The 23,464-nt window shown below is 42.9% G+C and overlaps 1 protein-coding gene across 1 annotated transcript in view; it reads left to right on the forward strand.

Annotated features, from left to right (window-relative positions):
- The first annotated feature begins 2,995 nt into the window (after positions 1-2,995).
- mast3b (microtubule associated serine/threonine kinase 3b) overlaps positions 2,996-23,464 on the forward strand; it is a 39,423-nt gene continuing 18,954 nt past the window's right edge. Inside the window, exons 1-6 of the mRNA XM_008279393.1 lie at positions 2,996-3,343; positions 5,747-5,836; positions 15,726-15,814; positions 18,607-18,679; positions 21,095-21,173; positions 23,058-23,215. Coding sequence (XP_008277615.1) covers positions 3,297-3,343; positions 5,747-5,836; positions 15,726-15,814; positions 18,607-18,679; positions 21,095-21,173; positions 23,058-23,215 — 536 coding nt within the window. The 5' untranslated portion in view covers positions 2,996-3,296. The remainder of the gene's footprint in view (positions 3,344-5,746; positions 5,837-15,725; positions 15,815-18,606; positions 18,680-21,094; positions 21,174-23,057; positions 23,216-23,464) is intronic.

A 23,464-nucleotide genomic window follows, 5' to 3' on the forward strand; every position in this document is an offset into this window, starting at 1 on the left:
TTTTATAACTCTTTAAGGAAAAATCACTACGTACTCACAGCCCATGAGGTAAATGAAAAGGACAATGAGAAATCAGTAAAGTACACTAATGTGATTCAAGTAGCTTTGGTATCACCTTATAGAGTGTGCACAAAAGGATCTTTGCTTCTCTTTTCACGGGATTCTTGGCCTTTAATAAGTTATTTCTGGAAATGGTTCAACTGATTGCTTCTGATTGAACATTCACATGATGCAATTTAGCAAATGACTTGTGATTTGAAAACCACCACCTAGGAAGGCGTGCTGCGTTGAACGGCCGCTGCGGCTCTTAACGTCAGTGGAAGGTGGATTCCTTCCTGCTGCTTCATTCAGTCTGACAGCGTGAACACAGAGTAAGTTGGAGGCCCAGCGCATGTCAGAGGGACGGAAACAAATGTGTTTGGGGTTGAGGGTGTTTGTCCAGGATGGTGCCGGATGATTCATTAAATTTCCAGGGGAAAAAAATGCCCCCCCTCAAAAAAAAAACAAAAAAAAACAGTAAAATGTTCAAAAATGTGAAGGAAAAAAAAAATCACAGTTAAAGCCGCAAGCGGCATTGGACGGGTCCTTGCACTTCGGACACGGCGGACGTCGGGGTTGTGACAGAAATGCGCTGCGAGAAAAGTGACAATGACCGAACCGTAACCCATCCATCCATTATCTATACACCACTTAATCCTCACTGGGGTTGCAGAAGGCTGGAGTCTATCCCAGCTGACTCAGGGTGAAGGCAGGTTCACCTGGACAGGTAACCAGTCTATCACAGGGCTACACTTAGAGACAGACAACCAAGCACACTCACATTCACACCTACAGACAATTTAGAATCATCAATTAACTCAACTAACGTTACTCATCTGCTCACTGTTGTCTGCCTCTCAGGTGAAAAGCTCACTACTGCCCCTAGAGGCCTGGGGCACTTCCATTGTGTGGCTTTTTCTTTTGCAGCACGTCTCTGTTTAAGCAACACATTCATGCAGCTCATTTGTGTATGTGCACGTCATTTGCTCCCGTCAGCCGCCGTATCATTCATAGCTAGACTTCTTCATTAATAATGATTACCGTAGCTGAAAATGTGCAACCACAATAGAAGTGACGGCGACAGAACGTCACGTGATGCTACGACGCTTTCCTGTGATTACTGCGAGATTGATAGCTGTTTGTTTCCCTTTCTCTTGCACTTCTTCTGCTAATTTTCTCTGTTTTTCAAATCTTGTTCTATCACTTTTATTTCCCACCATATCTTATTATCGTTACTGTTTTCCTGCGACTGTTTTGAAGTAATCTGTGGCTGCCAGAGTGACTACAGACACAGAGCTACAAGCCAAAATTAATTAATTTGAAGACAAAAAAATAATGACACTGATAATTGGAAGTGCATAATATCCCGATAACTGATAAACGCCTAGTTTTGAGGTTCAACTCTGCTTTGAATTCACAGCTGTTTCTGTTTTGGGCTGATCTGTGTGTGTCTGTTTCCACACATGGCTCTGCTCCGGTCCATCCCAACAACACTCAACCCACTCGACCACAGGTTGGCTCTGATCTGACCGACAGTGGAAACAGACACACACAGACTGGAGCAGAACAAACATGAGTGGAGAGAGGGAGCGACAGGTGAAACGAAAATAAAAACATGAATCCAAAAGAAGGATAATGTTGAGCATCCATAATAATGACTACAGGATTCCTACAGTAAAGAGGCAGCTTACTAACAAGTGCCCTGTCATGTCAATCACACCGAGGAAGACAATCAATAACATACATGTGAGTGTGTGTGTGAGCGAGTGAGAGGATAACTGGTTGGTTACTGCTGCTGTGCTTGGGTCAAGCTCATGTCCTAGCAACCAGTCACTCATCACCAGCTCCCTAGCAACCAGGAGGACACTGGTGTGATCATGCAAACATTCCATAGAAACCAAGCTGAGGTGCAAATAGTGCCAATATACCCCCCAACTATCCTCACAGGCACACACAACCTACAGTTTGGACGCTCACAATTGACTTTAGAGTGCGCAGTTGCTGGATATCACACACACAGCAACCACCTGCAGTACAAGTACCCACAGGAAAATCGACTTTGAAGCATGCACTTGGAAGCACACATCCACTCATACACACACACACACACACACACACACATATATATATAAAACACAGCGATGCCACATGTTTGGGAAATCTGCTTTCAAGCATGCTGCAGAAACGTGTTCAAACCTTCGATCCACACGTGCGCGCAAACCCCGAGGAGCTCTGAATAAACACCGATGCTCCAAAAATGTGATTTTAGTTACACACAGCCGGTCTCTGCACGTCCACGTGCACACGGCTGCCTGCCTCCTCGGGGGAAATCGACTTTGTCCGCGCAATTAATGGCTCCCCCCCACCACCACCACCACCACACACACACACACACACACACACACACACACGCACACAGGCAGTGAATAAAGGCTCGCAGGGCAGAGTCTCGGCGCACATGCACCAACAGGCAAAGGGTGAGAAACGCGTCTCGTGTGGCAGCTGTCACGGTTTCCAGCGGAGGTATTCCCCAGCCTGCTGCTGCTCACACCTCTGTGCGCTGCCTGGGAGGACGCAGAGAAACACTGGATTTATGGATGAAGCATTTAAAGAAAAAAATAAATAATAGTCGGATTTTGGTTTTTACGCGCACATGGAACGGAAACATAAGAGAATGTTGCAGCCTGTGTGGTCACCAAACATCCTCTAAATGAGAGTACGAACCAGAATCATCAGGTTTAGAAACCACATCTCAGTCACAACACCAACTTCTTACCCCCCACACCACACCCACCGTCCTCACCCAACCTCTCCTCTGCTCGCTGTCACCCACCGCCCGAATTGATTTGGCCACCCCCCCTTCCCCTCCGATCAACTCCCCCTCTCTCCCTCACTCCCTCCCTCCCTTCCTTCCTTCCTCCCCCCCTTCCTCCCTTCCCACTAGTCACATGGAGGTTAGCGGTGACCCGTCGTTCCCTTCGGTTTTGTGGCACTCGCTCTCCGGTGTGCCTCGCCGACGGACTCCGAAGCTGAACCCCACCGCCGGGTGCGCATCACTTCCTTTTAGGTGTAGCTGCGTTTTATCGCCTCTATCCCCCAGCGGAAGGTCTCCCCGGAATCCGCTGGTAAACGATACTTGGTTAAACGGGGTTATTTTTAGTCGCCTACGGCAGCGATGAGTGGCTGGATGCCGGCCGTGAGAGCGAGCAGCGTTACGCGGTGGTGAAGTGGAGCTCCAGACTGGCGTTCAAGCGACAATGAAGTCGAGGAGAGATAAACTGAAGATCCCCTCTCTGACTCTGGAGTAAGTTCTGCTTTTTTCTTTTCAACATTTTTTTTTCATCTCCTAGTTTCAGGTGTAAAAACCACAACCTGCTGTGAAACCGGCGTCCTTTTAAAGTTGTAGTGAGAGTGAAAGGATGACATTTATGCGCTCATGTGAAAAGACTCCAACGCAATGCAAAGTGGCTGCACTTCAAACCAGCAATTACCACCAAAGCTGCGACACCGAAACAGCCATCTGAGCCTGGAGGAAATGCAAATAATCCCTCCTGTTTTCTACCCGGGTTGTGACATTTTCATTTTGTTTCCAGTTTGTTGTTGTATTTTGACGACGAGTGTTTGTAGTCAGGAAGCCGGAGAAGTTACAGGTGTCTGATCTGGAGCCAGGATTTCTGATGGCACTGCTGCTGCTGCCTGGCTATTAATCTTTAAACTCAAAGTGAAGAAGTGGAGTTTTCCAAGCCTTGACCTGGATCTGTGTTTACACAGGCAGATGAAACTTGTAAAACCAAACTACTGACACAACTTGTAAAGATGTTGTGAAGTTTTTTTGTGGGCGGTTCAAACATCAGTGAGATGACTTCCTCCAGTTCCTCAGCACTGCTTCAGATCTTTATTTCTGCTTTAATCAGATGTTTCAGAGGTGCAGCTCATGCCTCAGAGCAAATTCTGTCCTCATGATTTTTTACTTATGCCTCTGTCGTGTCTTTTTTTAAAAATCTCACCCTCACTCCACCGTTCCTGCATGAATCACAGACTCGTGGTTACTTTATTTCCTTATTGTTGTTAACCTCTGATTCCTGTCTTCATCAAAGGACATGGCTGCAGTCTTCTGGCCGCCCACTCTTCCTCCAGAGTGACTGTAGTGTTGTTTTGGTATGAGGGGAGGTGGGGAGGGAGGGGAGTACCTGCTGCCCACTGGATGCTGATCCATAAGGCGTAGGAGCTCCCTGCTCACATCCTCACTCTCTGATCCATCCATCTGCCTCCTCCGTGGACCACCTCGGCTGAGCATGCGCTGGTTTTTTTTTTTTTAACTTCATTTTCATTTTTAGGCACTCTGTGGCTTCTGTTGCAGGGATACGGAGGAGGCTTCGTTCTCGGCGAGCAGGGAGGGGTTCGGGGTCTTAATGATGGCACGATGGAGACGCTCACCGAACCAATAGCAGTAGTGCAAACCAGACAAGTTGTTTTTGTTCAGGCTTATTTGTTGCTGAGGAATGTGCTCTGCAAGCAGCTTTCAAGAAATAGTATATTAATGAACACACATAGGAGGAGTGTCTTAAAGTTAAGGTCCTATTTTATGATTCTTATTGACAGTTCAGAAAGAAAAAGTAAAAAATATCTTTGAACAAGCTGATAATTGTGGGTTTGATTCTTAACTGATTTACAATAAACTAATGTTTGCACTAAAGACAGTCAGAAATCCCGAGTTTCTGCTCAGTTTATGCCGTGGAACAGGAGTGTCTCTGAATCGCAGATGCAATAGAAATGCAAAATGGAAAAGCAACACGTAAATGACAGGCGATTACTCACTCGAGCACCGTCGAGGGCTTTGTTTTAGGGGTCTGGAGAAGGTGTGTCAACATGAAATGCAGCGTAATGACTTGCATGTGTTGTATAATTATGAGCCGACACCACAGAAAATGAGGAGTCTTTGTGCGACGAGTTGTTTTTCCTGCCATCCTCCCTTGCATTACTATGACAACACGTTCATTAGTGCTGTGGTAGCCAGCGCTGCGTTTAGGACTGAGAAGCTTCTGCAGGACTGAGACAATAGCAGCTTTGTGGAGCCCGTAAGGCAAGAGCTTACATCTGAGCAGTGAAATCAATAGGGGAAAAAAAAAAAAAGCTCGTATGCTGGGTCAGCATCAGTGAGATGTAGACTTCAGGGCGACCGAGCGGGCTGAGCGTGCATATTTGGATGCAGAAATGATGCACTGAGGTGTGAAGCGGTGGATGATATTGATTTAAAATGTCAGGATTGAGTGTGTTCGCTGCACAGAAACCCAGCGCGTATTGTTCGTGATCGTCTGAAGCCTTCATCAGCATCATAACATCATGTGTCATTCGATGTTCGCTCAGTGTGTGCTGGGACTTCCTCTCTCGTGTGTCCACACTCAGCCGATGACCTCTCGTTGCGTAAGAGTTCACATGAGATTAGAAGCTAATCAGATGCACCCAGTGATGCATCCAGCAGCCCTGTAGCAAACAATAGTAACAGACTGACTGACAGACAGACAGACGGACCGACACCCTGCAGCTGGTGAGAGTCTGTCACCATCAGCTGGTGAGATGAGGCAGAGAGAAGCTTCAGCCTGGTCTAGCCCAAGACCAGATCTGTGATTCCGACAGATGACAGACGCTGGCGTGCCAAGTTGCTGAGTCAGCCCACTAATTCATGCGTCCATGTCTTGCCTTGCAGTTTATCACCCACATGCCAGAGCCCCACCCTCCTGAGTCCATGCAGCCCCTGCAGCCCCTGCAGCCCCTTACAAACCCTTCATCCCTGGAGGTAAGGCAGCCAGGTCACACTCAAACAAGTTCGACAAAGGTGTTGTCTTTGTAGCCTGATGGAGTTTATTCCTCCAAGAATCCGCTGAAAAACACATCGGTGAGGTTTGTTCTGAGTCAGTTACACATATACAGTCCTGCATGTCTGTTAATCTTTATATAAAACAAACAACATACATTTATGACTCATTTTTTTGTCATTTTGCTGTACACAGTAGTACAGGCAAGATGAGGGACAAGGTTTTGCATATCTGGATCAGCAGTTCAGCATTCTGACAGCTTGTGGCACGAAGCTGTTGATCAGTCTGGAGGTTCTTCCTTTAATGAAACGTTTGCCTGATGACAGCAGTTCAAGGCAGGGAAATTTCCTTCAATTGGCAAAAGCACCGAGGATTTTGGTCACACAGTTTGTATTATTCTGTTTTAGTACAAAAAAAAAAAATCAGTTCTTGATGTTAGAAGCAGTAGCTGGCTAAACAATCTCAACATCCATTTATCAGCTGCTCTTCCTATCACATGATCTAATTATGTAATACAGTCAAAGCCCCCACAAGCAGCGACTAAATGTACCTTCTGATAATCGTTTGAAGACACGGTTTAAAAACAGGCTACAAAATGAACAAAGATGCAACCAGGCTGGCATGACGTTATGCATCGAGCTGTAGAGATACAGCGTAGACTGGGTCAGTGCGACGTCAAAATCCAATCTATTTGGGAAAAAAAACATTTTAAAATCCAGATTCAACAACAATTGTAGAACTAGACCAACCAGATGATGTTCCTGTGATGGTTTGTACAGTGTGAGATCATTAAAAGTGTGAAATAATGATGGAAATACCCTCGTGAAAGGGGGAAATGTGCAATAAGTCAGAGTTGTGGGGTTTGTTTTTTAATTTTTTTTCGTATATCGGGGTGCTTCTGTTTCACCAGTGAAGACCTATCAGTTATTAGTTGTCTCCAAGTCTAGGTGGGTTGCTTGGCAATGGTGCTGGGTGCTGTGGAGGAAGGCAGCACTGCAAACAGAGGCGGCTGCATCCAGCATGTCTCCGGATGTGTGAGCAGTGCGAGGCTGTCACACCACACACAGTGCAGTAATGAATCTCATTTGCTCTGTGGAGAAATGAGCAGAATTTACTGGGAATGCAAACAAATCTCTCGCAGTCACACTAAACGTGGGTTCCGTCTCACGCCGGTGTAATCGGGTTCCACAGTGTGACAGATTGCTTGTTTTCTGGTTTGGTCTTTTTTTTTCTTTTTCTCACCATTTTACATCAGAGAGCCCCGCCGTGTTGTTTCACCATCCAGAAACATGCTCATTCTCTTGCATCAGATTTCAGATTTGTATGCAAGTAAATTAATTCCCTGCATCAACATTAGACACTGATGAATGTGCATCAGCAGCTTGGCTTGACGTTACTGATGCGTGTTTGCAAGTGATGTGACAAATACCTGCCTGGCATCAGGTGCAGGATTCATGTTGAAGGAAAATGTAACGCATTTTAGACTTGAGTCCTCTTGAGCACAGTGCAAATGTGTTAAAAAAATACTGATTACTTTGAATAGAATGAAAAAAATACTCTGAAAAAAATGCAGACGACTGATAAAATGCAGAACTTATATTCTTGGTTTGAGGTATAACCAGCAAATGTTGGTAGATCGACCTGTCAGAGCTGAAATAATTCAGAGTTGACTGACGGTGCAGATCTGAGGAGAGTTTGAACTGAATTCAGAATCTGATGAGAAACCAAAATGACGTCAAACTCAGACTTACAATAATGATAAGAAGAAGTGAGCTAAAAAAGAAAAAGACATTTAAAAGGTGAAACTTTTCAAAAGAGGAATGACTAAAACACCTACACACCCTGCAAACAAAGGACGGAAAAGAAAATAAACAGTTTAATGGAAACAGAAGAACGAAGGTGTATACAGTGTATGTCTGCGTCAACCTTCTAGTTTAGGTGAAAATAAAAGCAACTATGATCTGAGTGTAGTGTGAAAGCAGCACCTTCAATTTCACCAGGTTGTTGTTTTTCTTGCTGGACTTTGCTTTGTCTAAAATATACGAGAGAGTTCAAACAGAAACCACACAAAGACTATAGCTCTTACTTATCGCTATGTTAATTTGTGCCGATTAGTGTTTCCCAAGAGATGATGTCCTCAAACGTCTTGTTTTGTGCATATTCTGTCGTAGAGGAAGAAAGAAACCAGATAATAATCACATTAAAGAAGTTGGAATCAGAGAATTTTTACATTTTTTCAGACAAAAATGACTAAAACCAATGATTTGCTTATTAAAATAGTTGGTGATTAATGTACTTGTTGACAACTAATCGAGTGATTGTCTCTAATAAAGATCCTTTGTAAACTGTAAAGCTGGTAGGCTGTCTAAAAGATGACTTTATACAGCTCAACAAATCTGTACGATCCCGAGGAGACACTAAAGGAAAGATCTCTGAGTTTACATCTTCAATTTATAACAAAGTTTATTTTTTTAATCATCAAGAAAGTCGACAGAAGTGATTATTCACAATATAAAAGCTAAAAAAAATAAAATAAACTAAGATTCATTAAAAAAGAAAGACCAGATTTGAAACATAGATCGTATGTACATGCAGCATTCTGATGCTAAATAAACAAATTAACTCTCAAATTCCTTAAAACAAATCACTAACGGCAATAAAATATCAAAATAAAAGCTCAGCAAAGGATTTTATTTACTTGACTGTAAAAAAAAAAAAAGAAAAGGAAAAAGACGTATCAAATACTATCAAATACTGTCTAAATCAATTTCATGTTAATTTACACATTATGTATTTTCTTTTTTTTTTTAAATTATTCATTCTTTACACTTAAATTGGAGCTCGTTACATCTGGAGTCTAGAGAAATACTTCAAGTCTTTAAAAATATTTAATTTTGCATTTGCAGTCACTACTACAGAACCCCACGTTCCCTCTGATCAGCCAAACACAAAAAAACTAGAGATATTTTATGTAATGGAACGTACCACTGTGTCAAAGTTTGCCTCCCTTTAGGAGGCTCCTCATGGTATAACCCAACAGCATCTTACGCTGCCTTCAGGTTCTGTAGGAAATTCTCGAGCTGGCATGAACAGAAGCGTGACCACGGAGGTGAGCTTGAAAAAAAGTTTGTGTCGCAGTTGTTCAGACTCTTATAGAGCAAATAGTGTGAAGCCTGACAGCACAACTGAACACTACAGCAGGGGTTTGTCAATAAAGGTTTGTCTTGAAACATAATGCTGTTTTCTGAATGCACAAGTTGCTTTTATAATATTCTTAGGGGTCCTTGTAGCCAAAAAAAAAGAATTTCACGAGAGGTCAAGCAGTGAAATTCACACATGAAAGGCTTGTGCAAAATATAACTGGGTTTGTTGGTTTAATGATCATGTGAATGCATCATAATATCAGTGAGACAGTTACTGCCCAGAAAAGACACTATAGGCTCCAATAGAAAAGAAAAACATATGACAAAAGGTTAAATTGCTATCAACAATCAAGTTAATTACAAATCACTATAAATGATTGGACCCAAAAGGATACCAGCGATACCTACCTACTCTCCTGCTCGGATCATCACTGTTTACAGCCACCTTTTTGTAACTACGGTGCTGTGAACAGTAAATATGGCCTCCCACAGCGGGGTAATAACCCACAGAGGGACCCCGCTGAACACCAGGGACGTTTGCTGTCAAACTAACTTAGGCTATAAACTGTCAGGATGTAAACTGGGGTTACAGGCCAACTATGCTGAGGTTTTAGCAGGTTGGTTTGGAGTTTCACTCCTACAATCTTCAGCAGTCTCAGTTTGTCGCTCTCCTTCGCTGTGTAACCGGAGCAGTCTGTTGCTGTCTTTAGCTGCACTCGAAGCAAACTGATACCGCATCGACCACGAGAGTTGTCACACCGTAAATAACTCGCGTGAAACCATCATGTGGTTAATCAATCCGATAACCAATGGATTGATTCAATGAGTGCATTGTAGCATCTTTGCACAACGTTCATAAGGTTTGTATGGAATTCTGTAAGCAAGGTTATTTTATTTTATTTTATTTTGAGCAGCTTTTTAAAAAAAAAAAAAAAAAAGATTTGACTTTTAACAACAGGAAAACTTGTATCGTCGGCTAACTCATGTGGAACTTGATGATTTCATAATTATGGACTCGTCTGTCCCTTGTAAAGCACTTTGTAACGTGGATGATGAAAAGTGGTCTTTAATTAAAGAATAGTAACGAATATATCACCTATTAATCAAAAAGTCTAATCCCTGTAAACATACAAATAAAGTGCCAGTTGTACTGCACCTTTAGTGTGTTCAAAATGTCAGCAGGTTTAAGTCATGCTTTCATCATATATTGCATATTTCCAAAAACTGTTTTAGGCCAAAACTTAAAAGCACTCAGAGAAGGCGTCATGTTAATGTACCAGGTTCTTCATGTGCACCTCTCCACTCAGTTTAATTAAACTTGGCCAGGTAGTTTGGGCATAATCTTGCTGACTAAAAAGCAGACAGTCAAACAAGTGACACTGATCACCAAAAAAAGAAAAAACAAATCAAAAGGCTGCTTTGTTTGCAGGCCAGGACTCCTCTGAACATTTGCAGAGCCAATTTCTGCTACCTGATCAAACACAAGTCGTTAATCAAGATGAAATGGCAGGGTTAGGGTTAGCCGTGGCAGGATGTGTTATGTCTATGAGTGGTCCGTCTGTTGACATCTCAGGAAAAAATGTAAGAGTTCTTTTCAAATTTAGCACAAGTGTTCATTTGAACTCAACAATGAACTGATGAGGTTGTGGTCAATGATCACTGTGACCTCATTAAACATGTCGGTGGCCTTAATTCAAGGATTTATATGTTAATCATTTATTTAATGTCTAATAGGATAAAATGACGTCATCACCACATTTCACATCCCAAAGGTCAGTGTCACTGTGTGGCAATAAAGTGGTGCAAAACAACTTTCCTGGCAGTGTGTTATCAGCAGGAACAGGAGACCATATTTCAGATTTGGTGGGACTTGGTGAAGCTAGCCTTGGATGCCCACCTTGAATTTTAAGATGATTGTATAGATCTTGTGAATGTTTTAGTGTTCGTAGCTTCTTTTCCAAGTCTGCTGTCGTGTTTACAAATTTATGGTCAGAATCAACTAGTTTTCGCTGAACATAAAACTGATTTCAGAACTTTTATTAAATTCCTTAAAGTCTTCTTCGTTATATAAGTCAACTTGAATATATCTGGATGAAAAGCAATTTGTTGGAGAAACTGTGTCACGCGGTTACTCACAGTCAGCTAATTCAGTGATAAACACATTTATTAGTTGCGGCTCCAAACCCTCCGGCAGTTTCTCAGCAGTGCGTAAGCGAAGTTTACCGAGCAGCCCTTGAACGCAGCATCAGACTCCAGCTTCCTCACACGGGCAGACACGCAGCCAGCAGCCACTGTTTGGACCAACTAAAGTCTGCCGCTGCTCTTACTCTGTGGACGGCGTTAACACACCTGAACAACCCCCTCTCCTACCCGCCATGGAGCTCACGTTCCGGGGACAGCACCGGAGACGGCAGACGGCGGAGCGGAGGACGTGAAGGCAGCAGCGGAGCCGTTAGGAGCGAATAAACAAAAGGAGCCCGCCGCGCGCGAGGAGACGATGGTGGGGAGACGAGCTGCGGCGGCGGCGGTACCGGCACCGGGGGGACCAGCGGGCTTCACGTCGAGCCCACTTTACTGAAGAACCAACACGAAACTCCCAACAAAATCCTCCAGCATGTCGGATCCGAGCCACTGGTCTGCGGTACCGAGCCACAGCAAGTCCCATTTTGTTCCGGGAGCGTTGCTGAAGCGCTCCAAAAGGTAGTTACCAGGAGTTGGGATACGGGGGTTAAAACTAGTTTAAATTAACACCAAAGCTCATGTTGGGCTAAAATACTGCGTGATGTGAGTTTACTAGTCGCTGCTGCTGCCGGTTCGGTCTCTGGCTTGTTTTATTTAAGGTTAAAAAACGGTCCCAGCATAAGCTAGCTGCTCAGAAAGCCGCTTGGTTCAACGTTAATCCCGCCGTGTTGGTTCAGTCTAACGCTTTTAAACATAAAGCCTCTGAATGCAGTTTACAGTAAGTATTTGCTATAAAAAAGAATCAATGTTGTGAGAGGCAGGAGCTGACAGTGTACAGTTTCCTTTGTTAACACGCATCACAGCAGGTCTGGATGGACAAAGGCAAAGTGTGCAGCCTGCAGTTGGCACATGAACCTGAGAACAACATCACAGTTTGGGCTTTTCCATGGAGGCAAACACATCTGGGCTTCTCTGTTTGAACTGGTGGCTGCTGGTTGACTTGACTGGAGGTCATAGAGTCACCCTGTGTTGTGTTTACTGTCAGATGTGTGCAGATAAAACCTGTTAACTGTCTGATGCAGGCTGTGGGCTCTATGCACGATGGAGCAGAGATATTTTTTTTAATCGTCAGCTTTGATCGATGCTGTGAAAAGAAAATAGGTTAAAAAGCCCTTCGCGGTCTCCCACAGGTAAAGGTCTGGGGATCGCTTGTGTCGTCCAACCAGCAGTACACAACCTTTACCATAAGATGGAAGAAATGCCAAAAAACGTTGCGTCAACCAGCGATTATTTGATCAGTCCATCTGCAGATTGTTTTCTTGATTAAACCTCTGAAAAATACCCATCACAAGTCCTCAGAGTCCGACATCCTCAAACATCAAAGATTCTCATTAGACAACTTTGGACTTTTTGCTGTAAAAAATTAATTGCTGATTTCATAATTTCAGCACTTTTTGTCAGTCGTTTACGCTGATGCCATCTTTAAGACAAGCTCATTTGAGTGGTTCAAGTTTCAGGGTGTTTTTTAAGCGCTCCCTCCTTCTCTTCACACACAAACACACACTATCTTGGACATCTGTGTCTCAAGCTGGGCCTGCTGTTGCCGTCCACACCCCCCCAGTTTTTCTTCAGCCTGCAGTCTGTTGACAGGAGATTTCCTCTTTTGTGTTTTGGCTCTCGTCAGTCTTCATCTGACACGGCCATGCTGATGTGTCATGCCTGCAGATTAGAGTTGTAGTTACATAAACATTTCTCAAGGCAGAGCGGCTCTGAAGGCGGAAATAATCTCGCTTGGTTGAGTTAAATCTCGGTGGGCAGAGATGAAGAAGTTGGCCACGCTGAGTATCGTAATCCTCGTCTGTGCTAGACCGTGAAAAAAGCGTCCAGGGAATTTTCAGGAACTTTTGCAGTGGATAATGTCGTCCTGTCTGTAGCGCTCGTGCCTCCTCAGTGCTCTGGATGGTTCTGCAAATCTGAAAGTCTCCATCCGTTACCTGTGGGATGCATTTAGCTTGAAATCCGAAGCAGTATTCTGGTAATCGTGTCCATGGTGAAGGCTCACCTTGACTTATGTTTAGCTTGATTGACAGCATTGTTTTTTTAAAGCATTGTCAGGATTTGCTGCTCTTTGTCATATTTAATAGTAAAATAAAAATCTTTTTGGTTTTAGCCAGCGCTTCTCAAACTTTTTGAGCCACAACCCCCAAGATAACATAAGTTTGTGTTCGTGACCCCCCAGTTTGAATTTTTAATATATCGTGAGTGATAACTTTGTTGTTCAGGCACTAATGTGTTAAAAATAAATGTGTTAATTCCATAGATTCATCTCTTTACATTCACACGTTAATTTTCTGTTAAATGAATGAATGAACTGAATTTATTTCAAACAAATGAAAAGAAAAAAAAAACAAAACAAGAGAAAATAATTTTAAAAAGAACAAAAAGAATAATAATGTCGCAGAATCAAATCATAATATTAAAATAAAGGCGTGGGAAGAAGTATACAATTTTAATTTTGGCAGCGCTAATACACATTTATTTGATAAATGTAGGCTTTATTTTTATTTTTATTTTTTACAATGATCTGGCGACCCCCTGAAACTATCCTGGGACCCCAATGGGGGTCCCGACCCCCAGTTTGAGAACCACTGGTTTAAGCAACAAGAAAGATCTAAAGACGTCGCCTTGGACTCCTCGCAGCATCGTAAACCAAACAATTCTTCAAAAAATTATGATAAAAATAGTCGTTTGCAGCAGAGTAGAATATGTAAACACAGTGTAGATTAGCAGGGATGTGTTTAGTTCTGGATCTCCGTGCATTGTTTATCTGCTCAAATCTGCTCAAATCTGCAGCCTCCAAGTGAAGGTCTGCTGGTTCACACTCTGAGTCAAAAATAGTCTTCTGAAGACCTGTCTCAACAGTACATTTGTTGCAGCGTAGGAGAAAGGTCTGTCGAAAACCACCTCTACCGATCCAGTTTGTAAATGTAATAACTAAGTTTGAAATGGAATGAAACTAAACGCATTTTTCTCCCTCTCCTCTAATCAGTGCCCCTGTTCTGTCACAAACCTGTCTTTAGAGTGAGTGATGACTTGTTCTCGGCAAACGGCGGCTTTTAAATGAGTCGGAAAAAAGTAAAAACTGTGCTGAAAAATCTAAATTGCGTCTCCGCTTAAAAGACGTGATGTTCTGAAACGCAGTCAAAATGAAAAGTACAAGTTAAATATCTGTGAAAATGTTTTATAGGATTTAAAAATCTAGATAGTTTTAGGTAAACCAGACGTGTTTTGGTGTTGTTCTGTGCTCCACAACAGTCAGAGCTTTAGAGCAGTGGTTCTCAAACTGGGGGTTGGGACCCCCATTGGGGTCCCAAGATAATGTCAGGGGGTCGCCTAATCATTGCAAAAAATAAAATAAAATAAAATAAAGCCTACATTTATCAAATAAATGTGTGTTAGGGCTGTCAAATATAAAAGTGTGTACTTCTTCCCACCACTTTTTTGGACATGTTAATATTATGATTTGATTATGCGACATTATTATTCTTTTTTGCTCTTTTTAAAATTATTTTCTTTTGTTTTTATATTTTTTTCTCTTACATTTGTTCGAAATAAATTCATTCATTCAAAAGAAAATCAACGTGTTAATGTAAAGAGATGAATCTGTGGAGTCAACACATTCATTTTTAACACATTAATGCATGAACAACAAAGTTATTACTCATGAGATAATTAAAAATTCAAACTGAGGGGGTCATGAACACAAACTTGTGTTATCTTGGGGGTCGTGGCTCCAAAAGTTTGAGAAGCGCTGCTCTAGAGGATAACAGTCTGCTGCTTTAGAGGTCAAGTGTCGCCTTAATCTGCCGACTGCCACGAGGCTTTTGTGTCTGCAAGCTGCTGCTCCACACACACACACACACACACACACACACACACACACACACACATTAACACATACTTAATTATAACGACAATGAGTCAAGCATGTCGTTTACACTGTTTAAACGAACACAAATAGGGTTACTCAATGTCTCGTTCATCTTAACAGTCGATAGTGATGAAAGGAAACACTGGAGGTAACCGTGTGTTCCCAGCATTTGGTTTTTAAACATTGCTCTGTGCTAACGTCAAGTGTGAGAACTTCTAGTTGCAGCTTGCTGGAAACCTAATGAAGAGAAATGAGGCGGTGCAGTGCACAGGGAGTGGGCAGTGAATGCATCACACTGTAACCGTATTGTCAAGATAACACGCTAATACACCTGCGTAGCTCAGATAACCCGCTGTTTTCATCTGAAACTTACTGCATCTGTCAAAGTGATTAAGTTTTCAAATTTCAGATCCATGCACTCTTTAATAAATACCCTTTTCTATGTGGAGATTATTTATTTCAAGTGTTGTCGTTGCTCGTGGTTGCTTAAAATACACGTCGCTCAGTATGCAAACTGAAACCGTTTCATACAAACTGTGATAAGAAAATGAGACGAATGATGTGTAATCAGGGTGGCAGACTGTTGACTTCTGTCTTTTCCTGTTTGTGCTCCAGCTGTCGCAGCAGCAACAGGAAGAGCCTCGGTGTCGGGACGCCCTCACCCACGCTGTCACGGCCGCTCTCGCCGCTCTCCTTCCACACCGGTAAGATCTCCTTCAACGTTCAACGCGCTGACCTCCGAAATAGATGAAAGCGCAGATTGCAGCTGTAATACCTTGTTGTGCTTGCTTGAATATTATTTCACAAGCGCTGAGGTGAAGGAGGGGATTAGTGCCGGCCGCAGTTCAACAGAAGTGTGATGTGCAGTGTGGTGCCTTCGCTTTAGCATAACCCTCAAACTTCATGTTTTCTTGTGCCGTCTAATAATAACTCCACATCAGTGCGCTCTTGGACTGTGTTGTTCTGCTTTTGATGCACCAGTCTGACTCCACATTCGGTGCTCTTTTGCATGTCTACCCTGGTGTCAACGCACTGCTTCAGTTTCAGCCAGATCTCTATCAGTATTTGATACAGTCATGCACATCCTCAGGTGTCTTTTCTTATTCGGTTACTTGCACGTCTACACTGGAGTCGTGAGGCATGAACTTGGAACACAAACCGCGACCTAAATCACAATCTCCCCCAGATTAGCTGTGCATATGTCAGTCTGCCACTTTAGCGCAACGCCAGAGTCACAAATCTCTGCATCCTGTTGTTGTTCTGAAAGTTCTGATGATTCGTATCTCAGTTTGTCGAGCCTCCGCCCTGTGAGACTCTCTGGATGATCGATGTTGACAGAGCTCCTGTCAGAGAATGCAGACTCACAGAGGGTTAAACATAATGGATGTTAGGGGATGGAAGTCTCTGAAATTAATAAACCCAGCAAAGGAACATGAGAACTACCTCCTCCTAATGTGCAACATCTATGGATAAATATAACAAGTCACACGTTGGTGAATCACTGCTTTCCAACATGCAGCCCCAGCTAGCCCCATGCATCGCAGCATGCGCGACTTTACAGCATAAAATGCACTTCAGGGTAAATTAGTTATCAAATTTGTCATCGTACCAGGAGAAAACGACTTAAACCGAGCACTAATGAGCGAAACATCATCATAAATACGGTGGAGAAAACTTCTGCACAGACAACCATAAAAAATCAATTGAGGGATACAAGGGAGCGGAACACAGCATTAAAGATGCGAGCGAACAGTAACTATCTGTATTCAGTCCATAAAGTCTCTGATATGAAGAAGTCAGAAGGAAAGTTTGAACGGTGCTGTTGTTTATTTAATGATCTGTATGATTTCACATCGACTGGCGTGAACTCACTGCCAGCTCTAGACCTTCAGAAGGTCACATCTCTGGAGCTGTTTAGAGTTAGAAGGTAGAGACCTTGATCGTATTGAACATATTAAATGACTTTTAATTCAGCTGCGAGTAAAGATGTCAGTGTGCTGCTCAAGGATCAGCTGAGCACATTATTATTTATAAGCTATAGGGCTCTCCCACATGGTCACCAGTACAGTATTTAGATTTTCCAACTCTCTGGTGAAATTTACTTTGTTAACGCATCCATGTGATGTTTAATATGCTGGGAGGCACATCATAAAGGGATTATTTCCATGGAAAAACCTCCAAAAGAGTAGTTTTGGTACACAGAGATGAATTTTTAGGGGTTTAATCTAGGTCTAGACCCGATACTACTACACTACACCACTCCCCCCCCGCGCTGTTGCTGTGGAAACGCCCGCTCACTGCTGCCCCGTCGGACCAAATGCTCCGCACCCCCCACCCCTGAAATGAACACCCACCCACCACCACCGCGCGGCATCCCCAAATGTTCGGGATATTCATCATTAATTGGGGCCGAATATCCGGAGAACAGAAATTGCTGTTGGGACCAGCCCTCGTTTAATCAATGACCCGAGAGGGGGGCTTTAAGTTGTCAGCAGCCCTGAAGCCAGCATCTGGTTGACAATGTCAGACATGTTCAGTGACCCAGAGGACATCTACTATCAAACAGCAGCCATTAACTAAACTCCTGACTCAATTAAATCTGCATAATCCCAGTTAAACTTTAACACACGTGGTTTGTCAAGTGATATTTAACTATTAATGCACAAAATCTTTAGTTGGAAATAATGAGTCTGAATCTTATTTAAGTGTGCTTTTAATTGCCCAGGGTTAGAAGAGATAAAAATCAAGGTGAAATATAACACGAGCCAGAGAAGAAACTGTCAGCTGGGTGTGCTGCAGATGGGAAATTATTGTTAATGCAAAACATTAAGGTGAAATCAAGAGGAGCTCTTCATTTTCATTATAGAGGGACACAAACTCTTTTTTTTTTTTAATCTTCCGCTTTATCTGTCTTCACAAAGCGTACACATAATTGAAGGGCAGGAGATTTCTAAATTGTCGGTGTCATCCTCCTGCTTTCTAAATCAGCTGTGCACACACACAGTGTACAGCCCCTTAATGCCACAAAGCAGCTGCGCTCCATGAAAAGAGTTTTGCTCAAGAGCTCCTCATAGCAGCAGTATGTAGATGTGCTCCCTTTTGAACTCAATCACGTCAAGGATTAGCAAATCACAGAGTGCAATCAGGCTCTAATTGGGTACTCAGCCACTTGCGTATAAACAAACCGCAGTCTCTAGAGGACCCAGATCTCCTGGCTCGAGCAAAACCAAGCAGGACGAGGCTTCTCCCTGAATCGAGAGTTTTCGCAGATTGGTGGTGTGATGTTTGGAAAAGTAATTCCAAGATGATATGTTGGACGTTTCTAATCCCGCCGGGTCTGCCATGATTGAGGGTTCCTGCATAGACATGATGTCATCGTTTTTGGAAAGTTTCCACTCGTAAATGCGGTCCATGTGGTTTCCTCTGTTCTATTTTCACAAGTTTGTTATTACAGTTGTGAATAGTCGCGGTAATAACACTGTCCTTCCTCTTTCAGCGGCGAGCAGCCCTCTAGACAGCCCTCGAAATGTGTCCACCAATGCCTGCCTCAACTTTCCATTTGCCCGAAGGTATGCCAGCACAGCTTCATTAATCCTTTTCTTTCCCCCCAGGCTGATTTATTTGGTTTGCTGGATCTTACGAGTGGGATTTAATTGAAATATTTATTGATGGAAGCACATTTTATAGCCTGCCTCGCATTTCATTTGAACAGTTAATATGAAGGGTAGCGCTCTTTTTTTTTTTCTTTTCTTTTTTGTAGTTCTATAAATTCCAGCACTTCCCTTGCAGAGAGCTATGTCATTTGCCACTAAATCAAATAAAAGATCCATTTAAATCCGAGCAAAAATTCTTTGATTATTAGTGAGTTTGTTAGAAGCTTAATCATCATCCATATCATTGTCTGAGTAAAAACTGCATCACAACAGAATTACTTTGGATTAATTAATTTAAAAATTGAACAAATTGAACAGTGCATTTAGTTTTCAATGAATTTCTGTTTCTTTTTGGGAATTGGTTGGATTTTAAGACTTTTTCTTGCTGCTTCATACATGAACAAAACCCAACTATGTAGTTTCCAACCAACAGAATCCTTTAATTACTTTTTCTGTACCTAAAATCAACCCTGTCAGTTACTGATTAAGAATATCATGAACTGGAGGTACTAGCTGCGGTTTATTTATTTGTTTCCCATCCCTGCCACAATAGACATTGAGGGCACTATATGAAAATTCAGGGCTTAGTTTGTCAAATCCTGCAAGCTTTGGACTGTACGTTAAAATTAAAGCAGCTCGAGTGAGTCTGGCTTCCTGAGCCGATGTAGCTGTTGTTGAGATTAGACAAAGTGAACCCAAATGAACAAAACACAAATTAAAGACCGAACTAAATGTAAGTCGCCATCACACACCGAGCGTTTCCTGAGATCCGCCGTGCGTTGCTGGAACAGAGGCCGACAGTCTGCAAGACAGGAGGAGGCAGAAGTGAAGCAGCAGCCAGGTGACTGAGGCTGCCTCAGCCTGGAGCGTTCACACCTTCCCCCCTCTGCCAGGTCTCCTTACAGCCGACTCCTTCTCGGCAGGATGAGTGCAGGCAGATCGAGGGTACCCCCAAAGCCCACTCACACATCGTTCGACCTGGTTCCCATAGCAACACGCTCGTCTCGCTCCAGGCATGTGTAGTTTACAAGTGAGGCGGCGCCTTATAGACACCCAGGAACAGTCATTAAAAACTCATGAGCGGTTCAGGTGCATCATCCCTCACACATCTGCTCGGCGAAAATTGTTGCCGGCGTCAGCGTCGAGCTTACCGACACAATAAAAAGGCAAACCTCGAGTATTTAGCCATCAAAGTTGAGGGTCTGTTGGATTCTGTTTCTTCTTTTAACTACACAGAAGTACCCCTCGACACAGACAAACATATTAGCATTTAATCCTCTTCTGTGCTGACAAAAAAAAAAAAAAAAGAATTCTAAAAATGCATCACTTTGGTCGTTTGTTCATCACTATGATGCTACAACACAAAGAATCAACACCACACAGAAAGAAACAGTTTGAAGCTTTCCAGTTCATTTCATGTAAATGCTTAATGGGAAGTAGGTTTTTGTGATGAGCTCATATGATTTACAGCTTTTTCTAGCCTTTTTCAAAGCATGTTTATTATGTTTATGTTTCTTCATTTTTGTTGTTTCTGATTCAGTCACTGCACATATATAGAATATTCTAAATGTCTTGGACCTGTGAGTGCTTTCATTCAACCTGGGTTAAATTTTTATGCAACATGTTTCCTCTGCTTGCAAACAACATACAATCCTCCTTTTAATCACTGCTATTGGGATTTTTAAGCTTTTGCTGTTCCAAAATCTACGGACACTAAAGTAACACGATTCTTCCACTGGCCATGTTTGGAAGTCAAGAGTTCTCTCTGTTATGTAAAAACGGATCTTCAAATTAATTTAGTTTGCTATCTACTCTGTGTATTTGGCCAAACGAAAACTGGCAAGGAAGGCAACATTGTCAGTACTAATCCCTCAGTTGAATGCCAGGGGTCACAGGATCACTTGCGCAAGACTCCTAAAACTCACTGAAACGCTCTCTTTGCTTGTTTTTTTTTTTCTCTTTTCTTTCCCTCTGTTGCTGTCGTGATCTCAGTCACTTGGCTCGCGCTGACAGGTAGCTTCTTTTAATATTCTTTCACCCCTGTCTGTTGCTGTTGAAAACTTGTGTTTTGTTTTTCACTACATGTTCTTCTCTTGGAGTTGATGTTTTCCAAAGCATGGCATTGTGCAACAACATAAAGAGCTGCTGTGAATCAAGTGATGAGAAAGAGAACCTTATTATATATGATTTAGAAAAACAAGACATCAATTTCATGCTCTCGTAGTCACAGAACTCCCCCGTCATCTGTTATGTAAGGAATTGCACATATGAAATGCTAACTAATGCCTATGCTGCCGAGGCTTATGTAACACGCGTGTCTTTTCCTCTCAGAGCTGAGGGCCGGCGATGGTCCCTGGCGTCCCTCCCCTCATCTGGCTATGGAACCAACCCGCCGAGCTCCACCGTCTCGGTAGGTCACCCCCCCGCCCTGCCAAAAAAAAAAAAATGGCACCGTCCTCCCCAGTCGATTACATGTCAACCAGGCATTTCTGACACCTCACTCACCCCAAATAGCACATTCGTTTATGCAATGAGGGACAGCGAATGCCAAGACCGAGATGACAAACCGCTAATTGTTTTCCTCCATCGTCTGCTTCAGTGAGTCATTCTCCCAGTCTGTGGAACTAGGTGTTAGAAGTAATACATACAGTCTGTGTGTGTGTGTGTGCATGTTGATGAGGAGTTAAAGCAGTGTGTGTGTGTGTGTGTGTGTGTGTGTGTGTGTGTGTGTGTGCTCTCGCTGTATAAGTTATTAGATTAAATACTCTAAAGTGGCATTGATTTTTGACTGCCTCTCAACAAAGCATCACACAATAAATCCCACGTTGCTCTACACACAGTTCAAAGGGAAGGATGTAAAGCTTATAAAAATGATTTTGATTCCAGGATTTAGTCTGAGGTTTTAGGAATATTACGTATCAGACGTCTTGTATATACCGCACGATGTGGAGAAATGGCAATCAAATGAGCAGTTTGAGAGAGAGCGTGTTAAGTCCGTGGTGAATGTCCGCCATGTGGAGCTATTATAGGGAAGTTTATTGGGTAGACCCGGGCACAGGCCCAGAGGTCAGCGGGGACAATAGGGCTCTTCACTGCCCTCTTTATACGCAGGCATTAGAAAGAGCCTCCACAGATGCTGTCCCTGTGGCGCCCTTCTGTTCGCGACACATTAAACAGATTGCCGGCAACTTAAATCACTGCGCCCCATGCAGTTGTACGAGTTTACTCAGGGCCTAAGCAGACATGAAAATAACTTACTTGCGCAGATAATGATGTTTACACTCGTCCCTAAATTGGCTGGCGTTCAGTTCATTTTTCATGCTTGTGACTATTATCTCAAATTCGCACACTTGCTAGATTTCTGTGCCTCATTTGTATTCGAGGCACATTGAAAGCCTCCACATTTTCTTATCAGTCGGAGCTTATGTTGGCTTCTTGTTGGCGCAGGTTTGACGGAAGTAAATAAAATGCGAGTGGAAAATCCCAAACAGCCACATGCTGGTTGCTGGAAGGAGTAATTCATCAATAAGTCAACCGTCACGTATTTAAGAAATTAGATCATCAGCAAGGAAATGATTAACATCTTAATCTGAGAGGCCACAATACGTTTTGTTCTGCCGTGTTTCAACCTCAGCTTTGCCCAACTTGTCTGAGCATGTGTTTGTGGGTTTTAGCAGCACTGACCTATCCCTCTGTAACGCAGTGATGCCACGTAAAAGACAAGCAGCGATGTCCTCTTTACAAAAGGAGGCAGCAGGCAGAGTTGTGATCTTGATTTTGATGAACGCATATTGCCGCATATAGCACCTTTTAAATCTGACCGGTTTAACTCGGTCTCACTAATCATCCACTTGGCAACGAGGCTCAGTCAGTGTTGGAAGCTGTTAGTCTTTTGTAGCTTTGCAGTGAAATGTTGGAATGTGTTGCATCCAAAATATGTTGTCGCTGGCTTTTTACTGTCTCTGTGAGGCCCTTTGAAGCTCGAGTCAAACCAGTCACTTTTATTGGGTCGTTAAACATAATTCCAATCTTTAACACAATAAAAAGAACGAGTAAAAGTAGGTAGCTGCAGCACCATAATAACCTCACCAGCAATGTGGCGTTTCTCTTTCATGACTTTCTGAATTTACCTGAACAAATGTCGCTATCAGCATTTAAAGTATCATTCAGAGTCATTTTTAAAAGATCTTAGGTTGGCTGAATGTGACTTCTGTTTTGGCTCAATCACCAACAAATACATGGGAATATTTGAAAGCTATTTTCTTGACTGATGGTTCCATCTTTGTGTCCGTAGTCGTCCTCGTCCTCCCAGGAGCGTCTTCACCAGCTGCCCTACCAGCCAACGCAAGACGAGCTGCACTTCCTCTTCAAACACTTCCGCAGCACAGACAGCATGACAGACGAGGACGGACGGCCCTCGCCGGTCATACGGCCTCGGTCGCGGAGCCTCAGGTAGCTAATCCTGCCTCATTTTTCTTTCGTAATGCTACATATTGATGAAAGGAGAAATGTGCCGACTCGGTAGTTTCTGCCCAATATAGCAAAAAATCAAATAGCGATGATCGCATCTTCCTAATAGTCGGCCTTCAGTGTGGGAGAAGCTTTTGTCTTGATGCTTATTTATGTAGGTGATAAAAATGCACAAGGGAGCGGACTGCAATTTACTGAAATAACACAACAGTGTCACCTCATTTTTTTTAT

Source organism: Stegastes partitus, unplaced genomic scaffold (genome assembly GCF_000690725.1).
Source record: "Stegastes partitus isolate 25-593 unplaced genomic scaffold, Stegastes_partitus-1.0.2 Scaffold157, whole genome shotgun sequence".
Classification (NCBI taxonomy): Eukaryota; Metazoa; Chordata; class Actinopteri; family Pomacentridae; genus Stegastes; species Stegastes partitus.